Source organism: Muscardinus avellanarius (genome assembly GCF_963383645.1).
Source record: "Muscardinus avellanarius genome assembly, chromosome: 4".
NCBI classification, from domain to species: Eukaryota; Metazoa; Chordata; class Mammalia; order Rodentia; family Gliridae; genus Muscardinus; species Muscardinus avellanarius.
In genome coordinates this window covers 1,849,921-1,867,552 of record NC_137789.1, presented here as the reverse complement: position 1 = coordinate 1,867,552, position 17,632 = coordinate 1,849,921, and the positions used below count along the sequence as shown (strand labels likewise).

Genomic DNA, 17,632 nt, shown 5'->3' with positions numbered 1-17,632 from the left:
TGGCCACCTGTCCCCCACCTTGGGGCAGGTGTGTGGGCAGGCGCAGGAGGAAGGTGCTTCCTGGGGTGGGGGCACCAGGTGTGCCCTGCCAGGCGCTGCTGACCTGGGAGAGGGGCAGCTGTTCCCAGGCTCCAGGGACCACCAGAGCCCCACAGTGTCAGGTGCCCCTCTCCCCCTCCAGCCCACCTTGTCTTAGGTGGGCTTCCCAGGAAGCAGAGTCCAAGACTGCTGAGGCGGGTGGCTCACTGAGGCAAGAGGTCTCCACCCAGGCCAGGAGGGGCTAGGCCAGAGAGAAGCAGAGGGCCTAGCCCCCTGGGAAGACAGGAGGTATAGAGGCCAGCAGAATCACTTGAGGCCAGGTGGACCCTGAGTTCTGCCCAGGGCACAGGAGGGCAGTGTTTATCCCTTGAGCCCAGCAGGGCTCTCCTGTGCCTTCCCCTCCCCCCTCTTTTTTTTTTTTTTTTTTTTTTTGGTGGTACTGGGGTTCCTGGAAGCTCTTCTACCTCCGGGCTACACTCCCAGACCTATTTTTACATTTTTATTTGGAAACAGGGTCTCCTAAGCCAGCGCGCGGCTGGCTTCGAACCTGCGTGATCCCCCTATCTCTGCCTCCCAAGCGCGGGGATTACAAGCATGCGCGACCACGCCCGGCCTCCCCTCCCCCTTTAAAGATACCCTCCCATACACACAACACGTGCGTGCACACACACACACACACACACACACACACACACACACACCAGCTGCCTGTGAGAGCTCTGTCTGTGGGTGTGTCCCCAGCTGTCCTCACCAGCAAGCTCCTTGCTTTTCCAGCTGTCTCAGCCCCCAGATGTGATGCTGGTGCCTGAGGATCCTCTGGGCCTCAGGGCCCGCGGCCATGGCAGGCGGAGCACGCAGAGGCTCTGCACCTGCTCTTACTGGCATGCGCCCACTCTGGCCACCTCGACAGTAGCTAGGTGATGGCCTGGGGCTCGAGCACACCCACCTGGCCAGAGCTTCACCCACACGAGGTCCACACATGAGTTCAGTGCCCTGCTCTCGGGCCAAGGCAAGTGTGGTCCCCTCGGTGCCTGGGTGTCCCTGGCCCACAGTGAGGCCGGGCTGAGCGGTCTGTGATCCCTGCGGGGCCCAGGTGGCCAGGGCTGAAGGGCTCACGGCAGGGGTTTGGGAGGTGCCAGTGGGACTGGGCCCCTCTGCCCCGGCCAAACCCTGCTGCGTGGGCCTCCCCGCTTTCTTGGGATCAGAGACACAGCACTGCGCCCCAGGCTCTTGTGTTTGGGTGGCCGCCTGCTACAGTGTAACTTATTAGGAGGAAAAGTGCTTCCGCAGCCTCCAGCTATTCAAGTGAGCAGCGTGTGTGCTAGAGCGCCACCCTCAGCATGGGGGCGCCCGGCTCCTGCCCCTGCCGCTCTGCTGGCCCGTTCTAGTCAGCAGCTGCTTGATCTCAATGGACCCGGGCAGAGGCCGCCCTTTGATGAGGAGGCTGGCTCAGGGCCGCCGCTGTCTGGCACACTGGGTGACGACACTGGTGGCAGGCAGAGCGCTCTGTCTGTGTCCTGCTCCCAGGCCTCTCCTCTGTCCCTCAGGCTCCGTTCTCCCCCACAGCAGTGCAGCAGCTCTACCCAGGCCGGGCTGGACCAGCACTGCCCAGAACACCCGGGAGCAAGACAACTCCATCAGAAGGCTCCGGGGCGGCGGCGCAGCCCCACGACCACCGTGGTCAGTCACTCAGGGCTCTATGCTGGGTGTTGCTGGGAAGGTGTGATCAAAGTCCAGAATCGGTTGGCTAGGGGTCCTGGACAGCGTGGGTGAGCCCGTGGACGGGCGGAGGGGCAGCGCTGGGGCGAATTCCACCTGCAGACAGGACGTGGGCCACGGCGCTCGGCCAGTTTCGCTGCCCATAGGCCTGGGCTGGCCTGGTGCTGCAGCTCCTGGTCATCAGCACTTCCCTCTGGTCCTGCGTCTCTCAGCGCTGACTGGCATGGGCTCCAAGCCCCTGCAGGCCCCTCCCTTGGACTTGGGAACGCCCACAAAGGTATTTGTGGGCACTGCCAGGGACAGGAGGTGAGGGGGCCCTTCCTGGCCGGGCCCCTGCAATGGCCACATACATCCCTGGGGCTGTAACCTAAGCAGGCCGTGGGCCCGCCACACTCCCAGGACTCACCAGGGACAGTCTTCAGCTCAGCTCAGCACAAGGATCCTACTCCACTGCCTCAGACAGGGGCTACGGCCCTAAGGCCCTGCCAGGCTGGGGACCGAGGACCTAGCAGAGGCTTTTGAGGGGCCCTACGACTTCTCCCTGCTCCCACGGAGACTCCAGTCACCCCTCCAGCCAAGGGGCCTCCCTCCTTAGCCCCAACCCAGCCCAGCCCAGCCCAGTCCTAAGAGAAACAGCATGAACACTCCCAGAAGTTACAATGTTTTATTAACAAAATCATATAAAAAGAGTCTGTCTTCGAGGTAAGGTGGCAGGGGTACACAGCCTGGCAGATCATCAAGGCCTAGTCTGGGGGCACACCCTCTAAAGGTCTCCGCAAACCCCAAGGCCTCCCTGTAGCCGGTGCCAGCCAGTAGTATGGGTAATGGCTTATGTGCAAAAGTAAAACCTGGGGCTGGCAGGGGCAGGCAGAGAGCCTGTGGGCAGAGCTGGTCCACAGACCCCAGGGGCAGGCAGAGCCTGTGGGCAGAGCTGGTCCTCAGACCTCAGGGGCAGGGCAGAGAAAGGAGCCTCCAAAACTTCCAACCAGGGCTGCTCTAGCTTAGACACCAGTGGCCACCAACACCGAGGTGCCGGTGCTGGGGAGGGGCAGGGTCCAGGCTGGGCTACAGCAGCGGGGCCTGGACCACCCAGGAACAGGGGCCTGTGTCTCCTGGGGTTAGATGGGGCCCGGGCAGGGGCACGGGCCTGGTCTCAGGGCAGGAGGCGATGGCCACACAGCGAGCTGGGGTTCCCTGTGGGGAGGGATCGGTAACCCGGCTCCAGCTGCGGTGGCCCTGGAGTGGGCAGGTGGCAGCTAGCGGGGCGGGCATAGTGGCAGGCCCTGGCCCTCGCGCTGGCCCATCGTGGCCACCAGCTCCCAGGCTGAGCTGGGGCGCTGCCCTCTCTGGGCTGTCCTGAGACTTCTCCTGTGCAGGCAGCTTCGAGAGAGGAGAAGGGACGACACCAGGCAAAGCAGCAGAGACTTCACGGCAGTCTTGAGACCTGAGGGCAGATGCGAAGCAGGGCCATCAGCAAGGTCGCCACAGAGCCGCAGGCCCAGGACGGCTGCGGGAGGGAGGGCGGGCAGGCCTGGGGAAGGTGGGTCAGGCGGGGGCTCATGCCTAGGCAGGGGGCTGGGGGACAGTATTGGGCAGGAAGGATGGGGCTCTGTTACCTGTTCTTGTGCTCCTGGCTCGGAAGGTGCCGGCTGCTGCCTCAGCCGGATTCGAGAACTCGGCCCCCCCAGGACCCTCCTCCCTCCGCGGGTGAGTCACAAGTGAGGCTCTGACCCTTCTGCAGGCTGGCTGAATCACCATGCTGAAATGAGAAAGCACAGGGTCCCTGTGAGCTGGCTCAGCAAGCTCCCCCGGCGCCGCCTCCCCCTCCAGCCCTCTGCTCCATCCCTGGGGTCTTTCTGCACCCCCACGATGCCGCCCCCACTCCGTTTCTGAAGCTAACTTGCTTAGAAAGCCTCTGAGCCTCAGTGGGCTCACCTGGAAAATGGACCCCGGCCCTGGACCCTCCCAGCTCTGAGCTGCCACGGTGGCAGGGGCTCACCTGGGAGGCCAGGAGGTGCCAGGATGCCAGGTCTGTTGCTGCTGCTGCGTTTGCAGCTTTGGCGCTCCCCTGGGAGGGAGCCACACTGCCCGGGGCTGGCCAGCTGCCCGAGTGGTGGTGTCCTCGGAAGCTGTGGTTCCTTCGGCACGAGTTCTGCCTCATCTTCTGCCCTGGGGTGCCCTGTGGACCTGGAGCTGCTGGCCCTGCCTTCCAGGGGGCCAGGGCACTGGAGAATGCGGAAGCTGGTTATGTGCTGTGATGGCCTGAGTGTATAGAGGGTAGTGCCAGCCACCGGCCAGGCTGGGCCACCGGGAAGACAGACGGACGGTGGGGCACCGGGCAGAGCCCAGCGGAGAGGGCTCCTTTGCTGTTGGGACATTGCACACATCTGGGTGGGTGTGTCTGTGGGAGTCGGGCCAGGAGGCTGAGGGTGCCCAGCTGCAGGAGGGCCGCCCCTGGGGGCAGGCGCCCTCTATCAAGTCCTGGTTGGCAATGCCGCGGGCCAGATACGGTGGCAGGCGGGGACCCTGGGATGCCCTCTATTCAGGCTGGGTCCTGTCGCTGGCCACAGACTCGCTGGTGAGGGCAGGTGTCAGGGTCCCAGCTTGGTCCTCGTTGGGCAGCGGGGTGCTGGCTGGCTCTACCTGCTCCAGGCCGTCCTGGACCTCCATGCCCCTCTGGATGAGCTGCTCCAGGGTCTTGGGCAGAGGGTGGCGCAGGAAGCGCTTGAGCTTGGGCTGCAGGGTGCCCACCACGTACTGGATAATCTCTTCCTCCTCGGCGTCCACGTACAGCGTCTGGTACAGGTCCCTCTTGCGCCACAGGAACTGGTCCAGCGGCTCACCCTGCTTCTGCGGCAGGTCCAGCTCCCGCTGGATGGCCTCTCGGGACAGCGTGCCCTCGCTGTACTGCAGGAACTCCTTCTTGAACTCCACCCAGTTCTTCACCGAGCCCTGCTTGAATTCCCACCACTTCTTGGCTGGCCCGTTCATGTGGTTCTGGATCTGGGACAGCCAGTACTCCTCCGAGCCACCCACCTGCCGCAGGTACTCCTCCAGGTGGCTCAGGAACTCCCGTGGGTCCTCGAAGATCTGCGTGTCCACCCCAGGGCTCAGCTGCCCATCTTCACCGGACACCCAGGGCTGGTACTGCTGGGCCTCGGCTGGCTCCTGCCCCTGCAGCTCCCCGGCGGCGGGCGGGGGGGTGATGGCGTAGGGGCTGACGGTGTAGTCGTAGGTATCGGCCTCCTGGCAGTAGCCCTCAGGGCCCCCCACGCCCACAGAGACTGTGTGGCGGGCTGGCTCGTGGCCCACCGGGTACTTGCCGCCCATGGACTCCAGGCGGTCGGCCCACTTCTCCAGCCGATAGAAGACCTCCCGCCACACGTGCATCTCGCGCTTGACCCAGCGCTCCAGGTTGGCGATGGTCTCCTGGCAGCGGCACAGGCAGGCCTTGATGGACTTCTTCCAGCGCTGGGAGTCGCCCGTGGGCACGTAGCCGTCCAAGTTGTTCTCCAGCTTGCCCACCGACCTGTGCAGCCCCTTCAGCTCGCGCTCCACCTGCTTGGACACCTCGGCCAGGAGGTGCCGGTGTGTTCTCCGCACGTGCTCCAGCATCTCGGCCCGGCACTTACCGATCTGCAGGATCACGTTGGGCTTGGCCGCCGGCCCTCCCCGCGGCCCGGGGTAGGCGTGGAGGCCGCCGCTCGTCGTGTGGTCCAGCTCCATCTGCGCACAAGTGCTGGCACTCGCTCCGGACAGACGGCGCACTCCTCTGGGGCGGGAGCTGGAACGCTCGGAGGCCAGGCGGCGGCGGTGTCGGGCGGCGAGCTCAGCGGGAGCCGGAGGGCGGCAGGAAGACTCCGGTGCGCGGCGAGGAGCGGCGCCCGAGCTCTGCGGCGAGCCGGGCCGCGGGCTCTTTATGCGGCTGGGGCCCGTGGGCGGCCCTCTCCGCGCCCGGCCCCCATTGGCCCAGCGCGGCGCCCCCCCGCCCGCCCGCGCCGCAGGCTCCGCCCCCCGCGCCCACTCGCGCCTCGGGCGGGTGGAGGGAGGAGCGGCCCCTGCGCTTGCGGCGCGGGGCTGGGGTGACTAATCCGCGCCGCGCACCTCCCACCCCGCCGCTTTTTCAGAACAGAAGGGACACTGCTTGGGACCGGAGAACTCACCCCACACGCACACTCGGCGCCCTCGCCCACACCGGTGGGGCAGCGGGACAGACAGAGGCGGGTTGTTACTGCCCGTGCGCCCGGCTTTGCAGGATGCTCCTCAGCCCGGGAAGGGCCCTGGCAGGACCTTCCCCACCCCCCCACACACATTCGCCTTCGGACCCCGATATCCTCAGCTGCGGGGCTAGTCAGCCACACACACACCAGCACCGCCCGCCTGCCCTGGGCCTGGAGCCCAGGTGCTGGCAGTGACCCCAGGTGAGGCTGACTGGTGCAGTGGTGTGGCATCTACCAGCGAAGCCAGGCTGGCCCGCAGGGCCCGCAGCCAGGCCTTAGAGGAGGCGGGAGGTTTCACTTAGGCCTGGGGATCTGAAAATCTGCTACCTGAGGACAAGGGACCTGGGGGGACGCCGCAGCCACTCGACCCAGCAAATGGTGCGGGCCCTGAAACCCCCATCACTGCAGAAAATCGCAGACTTCTAAGAGCATGGAACAGGGATGGGGGGGAGCGCCAGGGCGAGGGGGGAGAAGGGTGTTGGCAGCACCAGCAGCTGGGAGTTGCAGGAAAGCACAGCACCATATAAGGAGTGGGGCTCCGGAAGCTGCTGAGATTCCCTGGGAGGGAGGCCCTTTCCGCTTCCCTGGCAACCGCACTGCGGCGACAGAGGGAGGCCTGCCTGGCTTATTGGCTGCTGGGTGGATGGGACTGGTCTCATACCCTCTGATGTTACCTGGGACACCTGGGCACAGGTGTCACATCACTCCTGGCCCACAGGAGGTGAGAGCCAGGGCGCCTTCTCCCTGCCGCGGCCCCCTCTCCCTCTCTGACACACAGGCTGCAAGCTCAGCCCCACACCTAGCCCCCAACGCGTGCCCTACTCGGCCCTGCACACTCATCTCCCAGCCCACTGCCTTGCTCACCCGCTGGCCGCCATCCCATCCCCGCTCCCTGCCCACCACCCAGGGCCCTCCCTTCCCTCCAGGCCCACTGCCCCAGCCTCTGCTTTTGGGAGCCAATGCCCTCCCTCAGAGCCAGCATGGCTCCTCCCCCTCCCCCATGGGCTTCCGCCCCCCCAGGGGAATGTCTTTCTGGTTAAAAAAAAAAAAAGAAACTCCCCCAAAATGGCTCTCCTGGCATTTCTAATTAAAGACAAGTGGGCGGACAGAGAAGGGGGGTGGAGGGGTACCACTGAGCAAGCAGGCGGCGGGCAGGGAGCCAGGCAGAGAAGCTGCGAGAACAGGGACCAACTGGAGCTGTCCCACAGGGGATCCCTGAGCAGGAGCTGTGGGCCCGTGTGACACTAACATGTCTGCTTGGAGGTCACCGAGGGCAGCTGTGCGTGCAGGTCCCTGTCTGACAGCCAGCACTCAGTGGCCAGGGGCCAGCCCCTCCACCGATTTTTAAGCCTGCCCCCGTGGCCCTGCGGCCCCTTTGCCAGCTGGGCTAGGGCAGGTTCTCGGGCCTCCGCACCCACCATGGATTAGCTCGGGAGCAGAGGCTGGGGTAGGTGGGCTGGAGGACCAGCAGGCTTTGCAGGCGCAGGGTCTAGATGGGAGAGAGTGTTAGGTGACCCGGAGAGCAGGGCAGGGCTTGAACTGTCCCCTTGCCCTCTCGCTTCCCCCACCAAAGAAGAGCTGGACTCACCACAGAGCCTGAAGGATGGGGGTTGGGGAAGGCTGGGGCAGATGCTGGAGCCCCACCCCTCACAGGTCCCTGCGGTGACAGGTGACAGGAGACAGCAGCTGCTTTGGGAACACTTAATCGCTGTCCAATTATCTCCCCAGAAGTCCTCAGCAGCCTCCGCACTAGAGCCACTAGAGCCGGGGCCTCTTTCTCCCGCCTCCGCCTCCGGGAAGGAAGCTGGGCCGGCTCCCCGCAGCCTCTCATAACAGTGGCCTGCACTCCTCCCCTCCCCACACCGCTGCTCCCTGGAAGAGTGCTGGCCACTACCTGCAAGCCCCAGCCCCCACAAATAGGATGGGGGGGCCTGAGAGGGCTGCGCAGGGAGAGGGCCTGGGAAGCCCTCCACCTTCTCCGGAGGGAGGGGCTTGCAGGGGAGAGGGCCGCGAGTGACACCAGGAGGCTTACACAGCTGACTATGTGGCCCTGCTCCAGACTCTCCCCCCATTCTGGCCTCTGCCCCCAGACGCCAGGCTCAGCCTGTTCTGACCCTGCGATGCCAGGAGGCGATCCCAGTGCATAGCTCAGGGCCCCACCCGGCTCCAGGGCTCCCTGGCTCTCTAAGCCCCTCTCCTGCTGCTACCCCTGAACCTGGAGCTCCACTCCCTTCAGGACTCACCTGCCTCCAGGGGCCCCCACAGCAAGGTGGGGGTCCCAGTCCTCTGCCTCCTCTCTCCTCACAGAACACCCCCAGCTCCTCCTGGTCCCCCTGGGGGTGCCCAGCTGTCCCTGCCTGGCTCTGAGGGAGGGGTCTCCCCAGCAGCCCATGCGCCCTGGGCTCTGCAGGCTGCGGGGGCGTGGTCACAGGGTGGCCATGCGGGGCCAGCCGCTCCTCTGACTTGCCACTCGGCAGCAGAGGGCACGGGCACAACTCCTCCAGGGCAGAGCTTGCGCTGGCACCCACGCACGCGTGGACTGCTCACACATGTTTATATATATGTGTACACACACACCTGGAGCACATGTGCACTCGTGTATGTACGCACATGCAGATATACACTGACCACTCACTGCCATGCCCTCCAGGATGCCTGTGCTACCTTTGGTCTGGGCTGGCCCACACACATCAAGGAGAAGTAGGGGAGGCACCCTGGTGCTCCGGTCTCCACCAGCTGGTGCTGGCGGTCTTGCCATCTTGGGTGGGGTGCACATGGATGGCAAGCCGGCTTCCCACTCCTTGCCCTGGCTCGGCTTCCTGCCCATCCCCTGTGGCCAGGCTCCTGAGTCCTGCTGGCCCACAGGGGCATCCAGTCATATGGCCTCATTCCATCACCACCCAGTGCCCAGTGGGGCTGGCAGAGAAGGGCCAGGTGGCCCTCTGCCCTCGGGTGTCCACTCAAGCCCCGGCTCCTGGTCAGGTCTGTCGCTGGGCAGCCCCCTCTCACCCTCTTTACTCCAGGTGTCCCTCGCTGTCCCAGCCCAGGGCTCTCAGGGTCACAGGATCTGCTGACCTCGGCCCCTTGCCATCCCCAGGTGCCCTGGCTGGCACTGTGCCCGGCCCCGAGCAGCACGTGGGGAGGACCCAAGGGCCCAAGGAAGGACGCGCCCTTCTTTGTTGCTTTCCAGTCGGTAGACCGTGGCGGTTGCTCGCCAGAGCCTCGCCTTTCCACCTGCCAAAGGGGTGGCAGTGCCAGCGCCAGCGCCAGGGGTCTAGGGAGGCCGAGGGCTGCCGGGAGCTGAGCACAAAGGCCTGTGGATTCCCCAGTGTGTGGGCAGGAGAGGGGTGGGGAGTGGGCCCTCTGCCCATTCCCCAGCTGTGAGCGCAGGCCCTGCTGACCGGGCACCTGGCCCTCACACCAGCCTGTGCCCAGTGGCCCTGCGTCCCCCACCTCACCTCACCTGCCCCAGTGGGGGTGGGCCATGGGATGCTGAGAGCCAGACTCCACGGGGAGGGGCAGGGACTTGCAGCAGGCTGGGCGAGCCTGGAGAAAAGGCCCGAGAAGGCAAACAGGGGAAGCAGAGGCGGGGAGCAGAGGCAGGGCAGGTCAGAGAACAGCTTTTTACTGTCTCCTGCCTTTGCATAGAGGTCCTAGGGCCCGCAAAGGAGAGGTGGCCAAGGGCTGTGGGCGTGCTGGGGCTGGAGCAGGGACCAGGAAGGAAAGGCAGCGGGCACCCAAGGGCTCCGAGCTCCTGCCCGGAGCCACCCACCCGCGGGAACATTTTCTCTCTGCCCCCTCCCTCCCTCCTTCCTTCCTTCCTTCCTTCCTTCCTTCCTCCCTCCCTCCCTCTTGTCTGGCAGGCGGTGCGCTGAGTCCCTGTCCCCGGAACAGGCAGCCTGTGCGTTCCTGGTGGTGGTGGTGGTGGGGGGGGGACCCACACGCCAGACCCTCCTCCCCCCTCCTTCCCCTGCCTCCTGCCTCCTGCCTCCGGTCCAGCCTCGAGGGAAGTTCTGTATTTTTCCACTGATGCTGCAAGCCTTGCCGCTCCTGTGCCCAGAGGCCCAGGGAACTCAGACCTTGCCACAAGGGCGAGGGGCGTGAACGCCTGTGCTCAGGGGCTCTGTCCCTCCCTCACCACCACCATCCCCAGTCATTAGCCAGAATAGGAAAGGGGATTTGGAGGGACACCTTCAGGCTCCCCGAGATGTCTGGTGTGACCTGGGGGAGTCCTCCCAGCCCTCCCTCTTCCTGGCCTCAGTTTCCCCGCAGTGGCCCTTCCCTGTGCACCCTGTGGGCCCTGCTCAGAGGCTGGGGTCCCAAGGCACAACCTCTGGAGCCTCCTTCTGGGGGCTCTTGTTACAGGGAGCAGGCAGGCCCCTCTGGCTGGGATGAGGGGCGAGGGGCCATTGGGCATTGCGGGCGCACACTTGGGTGTACGGTGCAGGTGTCCCTCAGCCTGGGCTGGTCTGCACAGCACCCAATTGAGCCGGACGCCGTCGGCCGCTCCAGCCCATCCCCACCACACGCGGGGCGTGGGGCTCTCCTCAGCAGGGGCAGCGCGTGGGTGAGGAGCTGGCCGAACCTGTGGCCACGAGGGCCCCTCCCTGGAGTTGCCGTCCTTCCTCCTGCCAGCCTGTGCTGGGCTCCCTGCCTGCCTGCCGTGCCCTGCTTTCAGGGGCCTTTCTGCCTCCCCCTCCAGGAGGGCTTCCAAGCCTCCCCCTCCCCTGTAGGAGCCCCGGGGCCTGGGGCAGGCAGGTCTGTGCCTGCGTGTGTAAGCTCAAGTGTGGTGTGCCCTCCTGCTCTGTGATTTGGGGGTTTCCTCTTGCTCTGTCCTCTGGGAGTCAGATTCTGGCCCATGGAAGCCCTGCCTGGCCAGAGGTGCTCCTGCCCCCGAGTGTGCTGGGGCCGCAGCTCCACGTTGAGGAGGGGTGGCTTGGTGAGTCAGGGGCTGCAGGGTCCCTGATGTCCAGATGTGCAGTGCTCACGGGGGGACCCAAGGAGAGCCACAGTGGACGAGGCCTGTGGAGAGCTCCCCAGGAGCCACGGGGAGGGGCTGCTGGAGCCAGGCAGCCCCCATCCCTGCCCCACTGGCCCCAGCCAGACTGAGCACCCACCCTACCACCTCCCTGGACTCCCACCCAGCCTGGATCGTGCGGCAGGAATCCCGAAGGTGGCCGTCCCTCCATCAGGACCAGCTGGCCCATATGGACGCCCCCGGATCTGGGGGCTCAGGAGGCCCGTGCCAGGGAGGGGTGGCGCTCAACACGGCCACGCCCCCTCCTGGCTGCGTTTACCCGCTGTTCTGGGCATCTCCATTTACATCTCTCCTCAGTGCCAGCCCAGCGTCTGCTGCTCACTTCCGGTGCCATAAAAGGCGAAAGGCTGATAATAGCTCAGCCGTGACGCTGCAGAGAGCTCCCCACGCAGGCAGGCTCTGCGTGCTGCCAATACACAGCCACCCAGGCCGCTGCCAGGCCCAGCCCCGCCAGAAAAGGCCAGAACCAGGCCCCGCCCCTGCCCCGGCCCCAGCTCTGGGATGGACCACCCACAGGCCCCTGTACTCCCTGCCCCCAGTGCTGGGCCCTCCCATCCAGCTTAGCAGCCCTTTGGCCCCACAAATCCCTGGAGACCCTCCCACAGGCTAAGAGATCCAGGCTCTGGGATGGGCCCCATTGGGGACAGTTGTGGCTAACCGGGAACCTATCAGGTGCCGGGAGTGGATACACCCTGACTGTGATGGACACCATCACGGGGGAGTACGAGACCCACAGCGCAGGGCTTGGCCTGAGCCCTGCAGCAGAAGGATCCGAGATGGCAGCGGCGGCTTCAGAGCCAGGAAGTTGTTCTTGGGGGGTAGGTCGTGCAGGGGCCTGTAAGGGGGCAGCGGCAGCTGTGTCTTCCGGGCCTACTGGCACCCCCCAAGGCCTCCTGCCCTCCTAGCACCCAAGGCCTCCAGCCCTGGCCACCTGTGTCTGGCTGGTGCCCCCCTCTCGTGGCTGGCTCCTCCCTCCTTCCCTGGGGTCTGGGAGCCAGACCCCTGCCCTTCTCGCTGCCTCCCTCCACTCCCACAGGCCCCAGCAGGTCTGGAGCTGATGTCCCAAGGCCTCGCTCCTAGGCTGCTCATCTGGTGTCCTCCAGCTGTCAGTCCCAGTGACCTGAGCGTGTGCAGCCGCAGATACCTGGATGCCTCAGACTGGCTCCTCCAGTTTCCTGGACCTGGGCGCCTCTCGAGCTGCGGGCAGGAGCCGTGGTGATACCTCACCCAAAGATTTGCCCGGAGACTCAGTGTCCGCAGGCCCAAAGCCTCTGCATCCCCAGCCCTCAGCTCTTCTGCCCAGCAGGTCCCACGGCCTCACTGGCTCACTGTGTAAGGCTGGGCACCACGGGCATTTCCCTCTCCTGCCCCCCCCCCAGCAGCACACAGGGCCTCTGGATGGTACCCACATCCGCTCACCTGGTGTGGCAAGGCCGGTGGCCCAGGGAGTCGCACCAAGCCCTGGGCTCAGAGGAGCCGTGCGGGGCTTAATCATTGGCTGTGCGGTTCTTACTGACTTTTGAACAAAGGGCCCAGGTTTTGCTGTGTGCGTGAGCTGACCACTTACACAATGTGTCCTGCTTGCCAGGCCCACCCTCAGTCCCGGGCTAGGAGCCGGCGATGTTCTGTGGTCCTTCTGGACAAGCGCGCAGAAGCAGGGGCTGGCGGAGCATGCTGGGCGTCCCACTGAATCCCAGAATAGCCTAGAAGGGCACCACGGTCACCCCCTTGACACACGAGGAGGCAGAGCAGAGAGGTAAGTGGACGGCCGGGTGCATTGACCTCGTCTGGATACTCCTGTCATCTGTGCCTCCATGGTGGGGCCGCTGCGGTGGCTTCTGCTAGCCGTGGGTCACTGGCACAAGGGAAGGCCGGGTGGTCTGCAGGGGTAGGGTCAGGGCCAATGTCTCTCCTTCTTGGTCCTGTGGCCTGCCCAGTGGGAACATGGGGGCCAGGAGGGGCCCTGCAGGCTTCTGGGCAGGGCTGGGGCCCATGAAGAGCACCCATCTCTGGTGCTGCCTGCCCTGAAGCACAGTGAGGCTCCCAGGAGCCTGAGGTGGTTGGGGACTGTCAGGGTGAGGCTGGCACCGCCCCGGCTGCTCTTACCGGCCCCTAGCACCCTCAGGCTGCCATGTCTATGACCCATTTGCCGTCGGCAGGGGCACTGGCAGGGGCTAGAAGAGCTCTTGTCTCTCTCTGCTCTTCATTAAATCCTGCACTCAGAGCACAGGGATCCAGAGACTCTCTGAGCAAATGTCAGACAGCCACAAATGCCAGCCTCAGACCTGGGAGCCAGGCCGAGAGCCAGGCTGGCATCGAGAAAGAGGCTGGACTGTGGCCGAGGCCGGTTGGACAAGGGGATCATGGGCCCAAGCACCGCTGTCCTTCCAGAAAGGAGTGGGGTTGCTGAGGCCCCAGGCCCTCCTCCCTCTACCCCTGCCTGGCCTTGGGACCTCTCTGAGCCCACCCAGGTGGGTCCAATGCCAGTACACCTTCGTTATCTGTGCAACTTATGACCCCCATTTCAAGAGTCATTCATTTTCCATGAACCCCCATCAGGAGAAGGAGGAAGTGGAAGGTGGGCCCTTGATTGTAGCCAAATCACCTCACAATGAAGTCTCACTCCCTGGAATGAGGGACCCTGTGTTTCTCTAAATAGAAATAAAATGTCAGCTGGGCGTGGTGGTCCACGCTTGTAATCCCAGAATTTGGGAACTCAGCTACTTAGGCCCTCCCCAACTTAGTGAGACCCTGTTTCAAAATAAAGAATAAATAGGGCTGGGGGTGTAGCTGGAGGTAGAATGCCCCTGGTACCACAATAAATAAATAAATAAATAAATAAATAAATAAATAAATAAACAAACAAACAAACAAATAAATAAATAGTCAAGGGAGGAGACCCTGAGGGCCTGTCTGTAGTAGAGAGAGGCACCTGGCGAGGAGGGTGGAGGCGGCGTCTCCAGCGTGCAGGACTGCCGGCTCCCGGTGCTGCGGGGGGAGCCGGGGCAGCAGACACCATTCCCGAGATCTGCTCCTGTCTGAGTGGCTCGGGAGCTTCCCTGAGTGTCCCATGCCGTAGACATTGTCACCACCACAACTCCCAACACACCATTGTCACTGTTACCATGGTAACCACGGTCCTTACCTTACACCTGTCACTCCTAATGCCACCTTGCCTAAGACCACACCTCCTCTACTACCATGAGCTCCATGGCTTCAGCTCCACAGGGACTCCCCTCCATCCCAACCACCGCCATCTCTACCCACAACCACATCACCACCATCCCCTTCGAGACAGCCTCTCAGCCAGGGACACAACCGCGATTCCCAGCACTTCCCAGTCACTTCCAAAATCATCCTGACCATGGCGGCCGTCGGTCCTTCAGCCACCACTTCACCACTGCCTCAGTTACTCACCAATACAACCCGTCCATCCCCACCACCGTCACCAGTACTGTCTTCAAAATCACCATTACACCAGTGACTTTCCACCCCCCCACCACGCCCATGACTCTACCTGTTACCTCCACCACCACCTCGCTGGTGACCTCTCCACTGTTGTACCGGCCTGCCATCGTGCCCATCACCACCATCATGGCCATCACACCACGTGGCCCCTCCCATCACTGCCGCCACCCTACTGCCGACAGGACACCTCGGCTCCAGGTGGCCTCCTGGGCGCCGCTCGTCACCGCGTGGGTGTCCGGGTGTGCGCTGGCGCTAGGCACACAGCCTCGGGTCGGAGCCCATGCTTCGTATTTCTGTGTCCTTGGGCGAGGTTTCAGGCCCGCTTCCCAGCTGGTGAAAGGAGAGGCCACTCCCCCCCAGTCCTTGTTTCCTTGATGTGGTGCTTTGAAGAGACATCCCGGCCACTGGGTCTCTGGGCCGTGGCTTACGCTGTCCCTGCAGGGCATCTCCTCCCTCCAGTCGCCCGCGAAAGGGCTCCCGGTAGCGTGTGACCACAGGGTGGCGGGCGGTCTACTCCAGGGTCAGGAGGAAGCCGGCCCAGGCCTCTGGGAGCGGCCACTGGTGAGCAGCTCCTGGAGCGGGGCGTGGACATGGTCACCTTTGAGAGGCTGTCACGCTCCTCGGAGGAGTGTGGCCTCTGCCCTGTTTCTGCCAATGAGCTGGGAGGAGATTTCTGTCACTGAGGAACACGGAACTGTTTTTCCTTGCTGTGAGTACCAGAGCTAAGGGAACTGGTGAATTCTGAAGCAGTTTTTCAAATATTCATTTTTGTTCTAAGGTCTGACCTTCAAACCTCGCCAAGTGGAATAGCTTCACAATAATAAAGCACCTGCTGGCACTGCGGTGATCAGACCCGATGACAGCAGCACCACCCGTGAGGGCGGGGGGCCGAACCGGCAGCTCCTGGTACAGAGTGCTTCTCCGCACTAGCTGCCGCTCCACGCCGGGGCTGGTGCTTACTCGGTGCTCACCCGGTGCTTACTGGGCTGTGCCTCTCTGGCCCGGGCGGGCCTTCCAGGGAGACCTCCAGGCCAGCGAGCGCCCCAGCCCAGGCAGGCTTACAGAGGGCGCGCCATGAGGGGCACTTTGGGGGAGCCATGGACCGTCCTTTCCTGAGGCCCCTCTCCGGTCCACCAAGGCTCACCCTAGGTCCCCATGTGCGGGAGATCCTCCATATCCAAGAGGTGCTCCCCACCCTGGGCTCCTGCAGAAGCTGGAACCTCCCGCCCCGAAACTCATCCTGCCAGGAGGTCATGTGTGTCCTGCGGTGGCCCACTGGGGAAAGGTGTGGTGGGGGCTCGGCGGCCCGGTGGCCTCTTCCAGAAGGCGGCATGTGTGTGGGTACCATGGTGCCCAGCTGCCCTCTCCCAGGCTTACCCGCTCAGCCTGTTCCCACAGGGAGCCCAGAGCCAGGAGGCCTGAATCTGAGGCTGGTTCCTGGGGTCGCCCAGCCTCCTGGCCAGGCCCAGTGTCTTCCAGAAGGACGAGGGAGCCTGGGGTGCCAGGGGCAGCGTGTGGGCCATGCTCAGCCTCGTCAAGCCCACGCTTGTCAAGCCTCCCAAAGACAACGCTTTTCTGTCCTTCGTGTCTAATTAAAATGAGTTAGTCAGCAGAGGACAACGTTTACGGGGAAAGCCGGGTGACACGGCTGCCCCTCCCACACACTGGAGCCTGGAGTGAACCTCAGATGGCTTCCGAAGGTGGCCCTTACACTGTGCTCCCCCTCCTGCCCGCCCACCTCCTTCTCAAAGCCAGCACAGCATGTGGGTGCCAGGCGGGACTCCCACCTCCCTCCCCACTCGGGGGAAGCCGTGGCGGGGGCGGGGGATACAGAGCGGGCAGGGGGAGGGCTACACCGGCCTTGGAGGGGTCTGCCATGCCCGAGGGCTCACCGAGCCCCGGAGGGGGGGCCCAGCTTTGGGCTCCCTTCCCTGGCCTTAGCTTCCATGGGTGTCAGTGCCCTATCACACCTGCCCAGGACACAGTGGGCAGGGACAAGCAGGCTGCAGGAGTGGCTGGAGCCGCCTCTCCCCCTGCTCTACATAGAAGGTGGCGACTACCCCCCTTCAGTGCCTTGGAGGCCAGGGTTCCCAGGAGCAGAGGCTCCTGGGCCACAGCCTCAGGCAGAGGGCCAAATCCTTGCTGCGCCCCTGTTGCTGTGCCAGAGGGCTCACATGGACTTACCTTTTCTGTCCAACAGATGTTCATTGGTGACCTCCTGTGGTGGCGGGGAGTGTTGACTGGCCCCATCTCTGCCCGTAAGGTGCACCCCATAATTTGCAAGTGGCTGTTATACAGGCCGGAATGGAAGTGCCAGAGTCACAGGGCGGGGCCAGACCTGGGCACTGGTGGAGAAAGTGGGAGCAGGGGCTGGCCAGCACCCCTAAGGGGAGACCAAGACCCAGTAGGTGAAACGGTGGGCCAGCAGCCCAGCCTTTTTCCCCACCCACCCTGCCCTTGGTGCCCAGCACCCGGGACGCCCACCCTCTGCTGGCATTGGCAATAACCTGGGCAGGGGAGGCACCAGGGGTGTTGGCTGGGAACTGTGTAGGTATCGCAGCCCCCCAGTTGGCCTACCTGGGGTCCAGCAGAAAGGGCATGCTGGGCCTGGGTCTTGAGCTATGTTGGCGTTCCACGCAGGGCTTGGCGGGGGGTACTGGGTCAGCCTGAGCAGAATGCACTCAGCTGTGTGCAGGGATGTGAGGCCCCGTGAGGAACCGAGTCCCAGTACTTCACAGGGTGGGTTTTGTGTGTGTGCGGTCCTGGGGATGGAATCCAGAGATGCTTTAGCACTGAGCTACACGCCCAACCCTTCTATTCTGAAACAAGTTCTCGAATTTCCCAGGCTGGCCTTGAACCTACTATCCCCCAGCTTCAGCCTCCTGGGTCACTGAGTCCTGGCTCTTCCAGCACTTCAGAGACAGCACCTGCCAGGCCTCCCTCCACCCACGAGGCTGCCCAGGGCGCTCATCCCCAGATCAGGCTCAGGCAGGCAGAGCCTAGGATGAGGTGTTTTGTTCAAGAGACTGGGAAGGAGCGGGCCTCTTCTTCCCAAGCCAAGCTCTGCAGCCGGCTCTGGTGCACAGAGGCTGGCTTCCTGCACCCCGAGTGTGTGGCCAGGGACCTCCATCTGCCTGGGAAGGGCAGA

At 64.1% G+C, this 17,632-nt stretch overlaps 1 protein-coding gene across 1 annotated transcript; it reads right to left on the bottom strand.

Annotated features, from left to right (window-relative positions):
* Positions 1-4,296: 4,296 nt before the first annotated feature.
* Positions 4,297-5,490, bottom strand: ARC (activity regulated cytoskeleton associated protein; the record flags this gene model as incomplete). Its single annotated transcript, XM_080693535.1, has 1 exon — positions 4,297-5,490. Exon 1 carries the CDS (start codon positions 5,482-5,484, stop codon positions 4,297-4,299), a length of 1,188 nt encoding a protein of 395 aa, XP_080549661.1. The 5' UTR covers positions 5,485-5,490.
* Positions 5,491-17,632: the final 12,142 nt, after the last annotated feature.